The sequence below is a fragment of the Cupressus sempervirens genome, chromosome 4 (genome assembly GCF_028749045.1).
Source record: "Cupressus sempervirens isolate cs-2001-9-10 chromosome 4, ASM2874904v1, whole genome shotgun sequence".
NCBI classification, from domain to species: domain Eukaryota; kingdom Viridiplantae; phylum Streptophyta; class Pinopsida; order Cupressales; family Cupressaceae; genus Cupressus; species Cupressus sempervirens.
This window is the reverse complement of record NC_143121.1, coordinates 508,715,770-508,726,675: the sequence shown is the minus strand read 5'-3', so window position 1 is coordinate 508,726,675 and position 10,906 is coordinate 508,715,770. Positions and strand designations below refer to the sequence as shown.

The window sequence follows — 10,906 nt, the reverse complement described above, 5'->3', positions numbered from 1 at the left end:
ACAAGGACCTAAAACCTGAAGTTCACAACAAAACATAAAAAAAACCAGGTTTTACAGGGACTTGAAACCACTAGAGTAAACAAATAGAAGAAAACCCAAGTTTTACAAGGATGTGGAACCTAGTTTAAAACAAAAAGCTGGAAATAACAACAAAAAAAAGAACTAGCAAACCAACATAGACCAGAAACCAACTCTTTAGCAAACCTAACTTGCAACTAAAGAAGCTCTTTGATGACCTTCGCTAACTCCTTGCTTGCCTTTGCAGTACTTTGGATGATGTCTTTCATAGTAGACCCAAAAGCCTCATGAACCTCAAGAACTTTTTTCTTCATACTTTGCCTTATTCTCTTACTTGGACTGCCTAAACTCTTAGCCCCAACTATATCTGGAGACATAATCTCCTCGTTACTTTTCTTTCCTAAAGTGGTCACTACAACACATAAGCTAGAATTAACAAGCTCCATCTTCTACCCACTATCCTTGATCAATTGTCGGAGTTCCAGTTCATACTCCTTAAGTTTCTTAGGAATATTTCTAACTTGGCTTTCTAGACGGGCTCTCAAAATTCTTTCATGATCCAACTCTTTCTGCATATCACTAACTTTTTTCTTTAGTGCCATAATCTCATTATAGAGCCATGAGTCTCCTCGAAGAGACACATAAGCTTTAAGCTTGGCTCTATAAAGGAAACACAAGTTCACCCAATGATAATCATCCCTAAGCCCTTCATTAGATTTATTCCTAGAGTCATTGGTCATTTCCTAGTTTTCCTTGATGTTGACCTAGTTCTCGGTGTTTAAGCCTTGCTACTCCAAAGGTTCCTCTTTATTCTCGTTAGCTGAGCTCTATCATGAAAAGGGCTTTTCCATCATCATTTTTTTCAATTTCCATGTACATTTTAACCTTACTAGACTCTCTTTTTATGGGTGTAGGGTTAGCACTTTGGTTCCCCTCGTTATGCCCCAAAGCCTCAGAACTAGTATTTGACTCTATTTCCTTTCTTTACTACTATCTAAATTATCTTTACCAGCTGAAATACCTCAGCTACTAAATTAGCCATCCAGATTAAACTGAGGTCCCCCATTTGCATTTTATCATCATCTTCAATTGTATTATCAGAATCTATAACTTCCTCCACATTTTTCTTCTTTTTCTCCCTTTTCTTATTCTTCTTGACACCCTTACTATCACTAAATGCCTCCTCTTTTTTAACCTTAATTTTCTTAGCATGAGTGTCATTACCAAGTGATTTACGCTTCTTTTACACAATGAGAGAGGGTTTAATAGCTTTTTTTTATACCAATTTACAATTAGTAAAATAACCCCTCATGGAGTACTGCTCTAGACTCCTTTTTTCCTATGGGCTTGGAGTCTATGAAGCAAAGAAAACTTTAAATAAAATAGGAAAGAAAGCCTATCTTTATACCAAAAGTGATTTAAAAACACAAAGTGAAATTTTTGTACCCTATTAGATCTTCCATCCAAGATGAAATACTCACAAATGTAGGATAAAACATCCCTTCCTCAGACAATTTCAAAGTAACCCCATGCATCATAACCTTATCTTCAATCCAATTCTTGAAGAAAAACTCTGTTATGTGGGGTTTGAAGCCATGAAGCCTCTCAATATACATTGTTACTTTCACTTTTTGGAGAATGTCTTGCACAGTCGAATTTGCTTTCCATTCCTTGTAGGTCATTCACTCTTGTTTCCTTGGTTCTCCACTCATCTTGTAGTCAGCTCTGCACCTACAACTAATTTGAGAAATAGTAACAAAAATAGAAAATAAAATATATTTCATCTCCAAAAAACTTTTAACCCTGAAAACGTGCCAAGTACTTTCCATGATGGCACCATAGTAACTCCTTGGGATAAACAAATAATCTGCCATAAAACCATCACTTCTCATCATAAATTTCTCAATCTTTTGTTCTATATTTCACTAGCATTTCTCATATCATAATTATCAATTGCCATAAGCTTGCACTCCTTGCTGAGGTAATCCTATCATGTCATCTTAACTTCCTTGTGAACCTTATTCGCTATCCAATCAACAACTCTGTTACCTTCTCATAAAATATGATTAATAATTACATTAACATTTTTTTTAATAAGGTACTTAATTTTTATGACACTACCCTCAATACTCCAAGTTATCGTACTCTTATTATTCACCATGTTGATAAAATTAAGAGAATCCCCTTCCAACCATAAGTTATAGAATCCAAATTTCACTGTCATCCTCACTGTGAAGAGAGTTGTTGTAGTCTCAACTTTATGACTAGTAGAATGACCTACATGTATAACTATAACATTCACAACTCTACTATAATGGTCTCTCAACACTCGATCACACCCCGCTTTTCCAGGATTCCCTTTATTCAGGCCATCAAAATTAGCTTTAACTCATCCTAATGGAGGAGATCTCCATTTCACATATTATCTCTAGTCATCCTATTTAGTTTTAGTACCTTCACCATTCATAGGATTTCTTATTCAAGTTTCATCAAAAATTTTGTTCTGAGATTTGAAATTCTCTTTAATAGCTCTGATAATATTTTGACCCAAAACCCAATTTGGAGTTTCCTTGTTTCTAAAAATTCTATTATACCTCTCTTTCCAGATACCCCACCAGATATGGGGAAGAGATATCTTCCAGAGAAAACCAATTTCTACATCCTTTATAGGGTATATCCAACTCTCAAAGCAGAGATCAGTGTTATTATGTTGAACCCAAGATGGTCCAATATTGAAGAAGATAACCCCAAACATTCTGGCTAAATTTGCAATTCAAAAAAAGATGATTCCTATCTTTTGAATCCATCTTGCATAGACAACATCTGTTAACAAAAAAACCCCTCTTTTTTGCAAATTATTGAGGGTAAGAATTTTATTTTGAAGCAAAGTCCAATAAAAGATATTGATTTTAGGAGTAAGTCCTTTGATCCAAGCTTTAGCCCACATTGGAGAATTACCCTTGTCCTCATATCTAAACATAGAAGAGACCTTGAAACAACCTCTAGGATCAATCCCCCACACCATAAGATCTTCCTAATGTGGATAAAGGCTACAAGCATTTAGGGCAATCTGGATACTAGAAAACTCAAGATCAATCTCTGCAATATTAACCTGCTCATTCTTAGTCCAATAATTCTCCACAAATTCACCATAAACCTATTTACAAATTTCTATCGAACTCATATCCTCAAAGTCCTCAACTAAAGGGTGGTCCACAAGCCACTCATCATCCCAAATTATGACTTTACATCCATTACCAACTTTCCATTTACAACCTTTATTCAAGATATGTTTAGCACCTTGGACCATACTCCAAATAGAAGAAGAAGTAGGTATAATAGGGTAGGATAAAAAGTTAGAAATAGTTGGAACCTCATAAAGATACTTGCATTTCCAAATAGAACTTCATTCCTTATCATCATGATACACTCTCCACCCATGTTTAGCCAATAAAGCTTTATTCATACTTCTTATAGATCTAATACCCAGGCCATCATCCATCTTAGGTTTACAGATCTTTTCCCAAGCAATCAAAACCATTCTCTTCTTTTCCTCAGTTCTAGGCCATAAGAAATTCCTTTGAATTCTATCAATAGCATCAACAAATTTAGCTGGAATCTTAAAGAGGTTCAAAGCATAAGTTGGAATACTTTGAAGGCAAGCTTTGAGAAGTGTAACTTTACCTACTTGACTCATCATATTACCTTTCCAACTAGCTAATCACTTATTGAATTTCTTAACAAGGTCCTCCCAAAAGGTATCCGAAGGGCTAAGCCCTAGGGGGAGATCACGATAGGAGCACAAAAAAGAACCTATAGAGCAACCAAGAATATTATAAATCTTTCTCTTTCTAATTTCAAGAGTATTAATAAAAGAGAGAGAGCTCTTATTCCAATTAATCAGCTGCCCAGAAACAAAGGAATAAATATTGAGATCCTTTTTAAGGTTTCTAGCCTCCCTAACATCAACTTTACCTTGAAATATGGTATCATCCACAAATTGTTCATGAGTGCATATAAGAGGATGAGAAGACAATATCAAACCTTGAATTTCCCCTCTTAAAACCAACTTCCCAATATATTTGCCCAAGCTATCTGCCATAATAATAAAGAGAATAGGGGAGATAGGATCACCCTGCCTCAACCCCCTAGAGGGTGTAAAAAAATCAATGGAACTCCCATTGACTAACACAACAAGAGAAGTGGTGGATACAAGTTGCATGATTAACTTAATAACATTATCATTAAAGCCAAAAGAAAGTAAAATCTTGTGAAGAAAAAGTCCATTCGACTCTATCATAAGCTTTAGCAATGTCTACTTTCATAATAAACCCTTGATTATTAGACAGAGATAAAGAAAGTATATTTTTATGGACATGTATAATAGAGTTAAGAATTTGTCTTCCAGGAATAAAACCATTCTGTTGTTCAAAAATTAGATTAGGAAGGATGCTTAATAATCTCAAAGTGAGGACTTTAGAGATGATTTTATAAATCAAATTATAGAGGCTAATAGGTCAATTTGTCTATTAGTGACTTAACACTTAGTCATTTGGTTACATTTATACTGAGCTTATCATTCATCTAGCAATGTTAACCAAGTATTTCATTTGCTAGAGAGCTAAATAGTCATATTGCAGTTCATACTGAGCTTCACAATATCTATTGAGTAGCTGAGATAGTTTACAATGGTACCCAAGCATAGTATAGTCTACCAAGCTAGCTAGAAGAAGTAATGAAGTTCTTAATGTTAACTGAGCTTTGTAGTGTTAACCAAGTTCTACAGTGTCTACCAAGTTCGTAATGCTAACAAAGAGAATTCAGTGTTGAACAACTCATGTCATGTCAGTCGAGTGATTCAATATTACCGAGTTTCTTAGTGTTCACCGAGTCATACAGTGCTGATTGAGATCGACTACTCAAATTGATAAGTATGCACCAAGCTTCAACGTCAATCGAGTGCTAGAGTATGCCGAGTGTTGACAGTATTTTTCGAGTGTCAAAACATCACCGAGTTGACTTCTGAACTTGAGTTGCAACAATGAGACAACTTTGTGAATTATGATGAATTTGGTATTGTAGTTGACTCCATAAGGTAATCAAGTGGATTGGTATATATATGTAATGTATTATGTCATATCCAATGTAATCAAGTAATAAGGTAATGAGTAAGAAGTAGATGAGTGTGAGTTAAAGAAGGCTACAAGTATTATATGGTATAATAGAGACTTATCTATCATAGTAAGGTGATCATCATAATTCAAGGAATCTCATTCAATAAATCAAAGTTGTAGATCAGAAATCAACCACTGATTCATCCTAACAGGTGCATCAGTTAAATCCTTTAACCGGGTGGACTTAATAGTCTTTTTCCAAATCTCTTAACAAAGTGCATACTTTATTATATGTTCGTAAATCCTTCAACAAGGTGGACCTAATAGTCCTTATTCCTCCTAACAGGCCAGATCACCATAAGTGGTCAATTGTAAACCTTAACAGGCCAACTTTATCATGCAGTACTAAAGCTTGTGGGTATCAGCCCCACCCCAGTTTTACTTTCTAATTGGAAGGTTTCTGGGTCACCATGTCTTGTGTCAAAGCGTTATGAATGTTTTATTCCTTTCATTCATTCATGTATGCAATTAGATCATAATAATATATGAAAGATTAATTGGTGAAGTGAGTTAAAGTTTTATTGGTTCCTGATTCACCCCTCCCCTTTTAGTAATTTAGCCTACCTTATATTTCCAACATGTATATCATGAGGAAGTGATGAATTCTAAATGATGTCACTTTTATTTGCAAAAATTATTGTAAGGTAATTTGAGTTCTCATGAGATGTTAATGAAGTTGTTAGGAATTCATTTGAACCATCTACAAGTCTCTCCTTGATGAATGAAACTTGACGTATGAGTTGTATAGATATTCATGTGGCACAATCACACTTAATCAAGATATTGGCTTATTGTGGAGAAGTTTGATAAAATGGAAGGACATGTTTGCTTCTACTATTAAACTAAATGAATGTCTAGACCTTCTATGGATGAAAAGAGCAAATTGGAATTTTAAAATGAAATTGTCATATTTGATACAAAATTGTTCAACAATATAAGAATGAGTGGATATTTTACATTGTGGGGGGAATAATAGTCAATGTTCCATTCCCACTTGTTCCATTCTCAAATAATCTAAAAAGATAATTTCCAAATATTCGTATGCAGATAAGTATTTTTATCTTTTACATTTATCTACTTTTTGTAGTCTCTCTCTTATTTTTAATTCTATATATACTATAAGGGTTATTTGCCTTGATCTTTTCCTTTATGTTTGAGGATGTTCTTAATAGAAAAGAAGGTTGGTGCTTTACACATGCTACCAAATATTGTGCAAACTCAAACTTATCATTTGCAAAGATCCTACAATTTAACAAACACAAACAGTAAGACAATTGTGAATTAAAAAAAAAGTCCTATATACTTCTTTGAATTGAGGCTCTTGACAACGTTTCAAAATAGAATAGTTTTCATCTTCTCAAAGCCCAATAATATCATGTTATGTACATCTGAGAGAACTAAAAAATATAAATCTTTTAAATTAATTGTTGTAATTACACAAATTTTTGAATAAAGTAAATTCTAACTATTAAGATCTTCCAAACTTTCTAAGTTATAATAAGAAAGTACAAAAATATATAGGAAATCATAGTCTAGTCCTTTTGAGAGGATTTAATAGCCTATTTTTCGTTCTTTTATGTCCATAGTTTGTAATGGATACCTGTGCAAGCAAACTGACAAAACTCTTGCTCTTTTAAAATTGTCAAACGTAATATAAAAATATGTATCAATGTAAGTGTTTTTTTACAAATGAACAAAACATAATGCATAGTGTAGATGTGTGAAATGTGATGAACCAAAACCTATTAGCATACAACAACCATTTCAATTTGCTTCCTGTTGAAAAAAAAGAATATTGGGAACTTCATTACAAACCCATGATAAGTTGTTGGACAACTTAAGACCATGCCATCTGTCTTCTGAGTTGTTGCTAGATACATGCACATGTAGATACGTGTCTTTTACAAATTCTTCCAAGTTTATACATTATACCATCTTGAATAGAATGCAAGAATTTTGATATTTTTCCTAAAAGAACTAGAAAAGACTACTGAGAAAAATCCAAATAACAAATCTAAAATTAAGAATAAATTGAAAGAAAATTCAATGCAATAAAAGCATTGTTTAGGTTTAATAGATTTTACACCATTTTAGAAAAAAAACTAATACTAGAATTACAAGTGAAAACTATAGTCCCGTGTCTTACATACTTTCATTGATATAAAGAATTACATTGAATTGCATGCGGAACAAAAGTAGGCAAAATTTGTAAAGGCAATTCATTAAAGGCGGCTCGTTTGGTTGCTGGAATATAAATTAAGCATTGGCATTCGAAATGCTGGCTTTGGGATTCTAGAACTTGGAATCCAGATTATGATTAGGGAATCCAATTTGGGGTTGTTTGGTTGACCAAGAATTCATTGTGAGAATACAAATTTCCTCCGTTTGGTTGCACATTGTAGAATTGGAATACTAGCCAAAATAACATGCAAAATATTATCATCCAACTGTAGCATTATCATCATGCAAAAAAATTCAATACTTATTTGGTTTGTTGAAGTCCAAACATTTTTAACAAGTATAAAAAGATTAAGTCATGTTGAAAGTAAACATTATTATAACGGATAAGGACGAGATTGTACTAATGGATACTAAAACTTTTATGACTCTTGCTCTATAAAAAAAAATACCATTGATTATAATTCACATAATTACTGATATGAAATATGTATATTGTTCAAGTCTCATTGAATGAATCCGAATCACAAGAATTGATGAAATAAGAGTAAAAAACATCCCATTAAAAATATATATATTTGTAGAGATCCGATAAAAAATTTGATCATCACAACATTCAAACTCACAGGTGCAAAGTCTAAATTTTTATATTAAATTTTTACGAAATCTTACCTGAAAATACTTTTACGCCAGAAAAAAAATCAATAGAGTAGATTGTTTTTGTCCTACATACAATTCATTTAACTGAGAAACAATGTATGTGAAAAAGTTATTTCACCAAACTTTTTTGCAGTAACTACTGAGGCAAATCAGGCGGAAAAAGCCTGATAAATTACTCAACAGTGGCAAATATATGAGCAAGTAATAGCAGAAAATTTTTCCCCCATTTAAAAAAATTAAATTTCAAAAAATTAGTGCAAAAAGAAGTGCCCCCAAATGGGCATCCGGAAGTCAAACCCAATCAAATTTTATTTTAGTTGAAATCTTCATTTTCAAAAAATGGGATTTAAAATGGGAATTAAAACGGGAATTCCAAATAACAAGTATTTGAGGGCCCATTTAGTAGCTGGAATTAGAATGGAATTGGCATTCGGAATTCTAAAAAAATTCTAATCCATTGTTTGGGTCAGCACAATCAGAATTGGAATTGGGAAAAAGTGGAATCCGGTATCCCCATTTGACCCCCAAAATAAGGATTCCAAATTCCTTCAAAATACTTGTTATTTGGAATTCCTGTTTTAATTTCCATTTTAATTCCTATTTTTTGAAAATGAGGATTTCAACTAAAGTAAAATTTAATTGGTTTTGACTTCTCGATGCTCATTTGGGGGCACTTTTTTTTTCACTAATTTTTGAAATTTAATTTTTTTAAATGGGGGAAAAGTTTTCTGCTATTATTTGCTCATATATTTGCCACTGTTGAGTAATTTATTAGGGTTTTTCTGCCTGATCTGCCTCAGTAGTTACTGCAAAAAAGTTTGGTGAAATAACTTTTTCACATACATTGTTTCTCAGTTAAATGAATCGTATGCAGGACAAAAACAATCTACTCTGTTGATTTTTTTCTAGCATAAAAGTGTTTCCAGGTAAGATTTCGTAAAATTTTAATATAAACATTTAGACTTTGCACCTGTGAGTTTGAATGTTGTGATGATCAAATTTTTTATTGGATCTCTACAAATATATATATTTTTAATGAGATGTTTCTGACTCTTATTTCATCAATTCTTGTGATTCGGATTCATTCAACGAGACTTGAACAATATACTTATTTCATTTAAGTAATTATGTGAATTATAATCAATGGTATTTTTTTTTATAGAGCAAGAGTCATAAAAGTTTTAGTATCTATTAGTACAATCTCGTCCTCATCCGTTATGATAATGTTTACTTTCAACATGACTTAATCTTTTTATACTTGTTAAAAATGTTTGGACTTCAACAAACCAAATAAGTACTGAATTTTTTTGCATGATGATAATGCTATAGCTAGATGATAATATTTTGCATGTTATTTTGGCTAGTATTCCAATTCCACAATGTGCAACCAAACGGAAGAAATTTGTATTCTCACAATGAATTCTTGGTCAACCAAACAATCCCAAATTGGATTCCCTAATCATAATCTGGATTCCAAGTTCCAGAATCCCAAAGCTAGTATTTCGAATGCCAATACTTAATTTATATTCCAGCAACCAAACAGGCCTTAAAGGAATTTGGAATCCTTGTTTTGGGGGTCAAATGGGGATACCGAATTCCACTTTTTTCCAATTCCAATTCTGATTGAGCGGACGCAAACAATGGATTATAATTTTTTTAGAATTCCGAATGCCAATTCCATTCTAATTCCGACTACCAAACGGGCCCTTATGCCCTGAAAAAATCCCTCCAACTCGAAGGTCTTTAAACAAACATCCATATGACCTTGAGCGGTTAGACCCCTCGTTCAAGAGATGGGAACGAGTGGTAAAAGCTTGGAGGAGACAAATACGAGGAATACAATGTAAAGAAGATAACGGAGCAGATCAACGAACAAATGGCCGCCATTTTCCCCTCATTTTCAGGGTGTCGAAGGAACGCTTCTCCTCCTTCGTCCACCAGGTAAGCTCTCGCAGCCCTCCAGAGATGAACAAGATACCATGTCTCAGGCATTTTCCTTGTCACTTGTCATGTAGGTGCTTTTTTCAGAGTCGTGGCGGGCTTAGCGTTCAATCCTCAGGTGCGTATCACCTATTTTAAAGTTTTACCCGTTTTGTAATCGGTTTCTGCTTCACAGACTTGCTCACCTACTATTAGTTTATTTATTATTTTTAATCAATGCATTCCATGTCCATGGCCTTACATATCCAAGTAAAAAATGAAGTATGAAATACTGTTAAGAGTTGTGTACAGAGCATGTTTGGGGCCTTGGGTGTAAACTTCATTCGCCCGCTTTGTACTTTTGGGATTATGAACCCCTTCTTCTCTGCCAACTGGTGCAATGAATGAGCTGATAGAAAAGTCAAGGGCACTCATAAATGCAGGTTGTGGATGTGTTTGTTTAAGGACTCAATTAGTGTCAAGCTAAGAGACCTGCTTTGACACAATCCAATTCAATACAAATTTGAAATCCAGAGATATTAAGAATCCAATACATTTCCAAAGACAATGAAATTTGATTCACTGTTGGCATTTTCAAAGACAGTGAAGTTGCGAGGGATCCAGTTCAAAAGGAACACTTTCTTAAATGGAAGCAAAGAACATATGGTTGCGCTAATGGGTTTTACTACTTTCTCTGATCGATAGCATAAAACGTTTAGGTCCATAACACCTGTGAATTGTGAATATTGAACTCATCCCAAATTCTCAGTTGAAAAAATAGAATCGCTAAACTGCACGGAATTATAAACATTCCAAAACTTTTTAAACGTTAAGTTTATGGAATTTCCAAACTTTAGGAGACCGCAAAAGTTCCAAAATGTTTATAACTGTCAAATCTTAAAAGATTTGAAGAACTTAGAAATCTGAAAAATCAAGTGGCCCAAAAATGGATTTAT

At 33.5% G+C, this 10,906-nt stretch overlaps 1 protein-coding gene across 1 annotated transcript in view; it reads left to right on the top strand.

Moving 5' to 3' along the window:
• Nucleotides 1–9,866: 9,866 nt before the first annotated feature.
• LOC149562172 (ATP-dependent Clp protease proteolytic subunit-related protein 2, chloroplastic-like) overlaps nt 9,867–10,906 on the top strand; it is a 174,288-nt gene continuing 173,248 nt past the window's right edge. The window contains exons 1-2 of the mRNA XM_089825702.1: nt 9,867–9,971; nt 10,046–10,089. Of these exons, the coding sequence (XP_089681828.1) occupies nt 9,907–9,971; nt 10,046–10,089 (109 nt within the window). The 5' untranslated portion in view covers nt 9,867–9,906. The remainder of the gene's footprint in view (nt 9,972–10,045; nt 10,090–10,906) is intronic.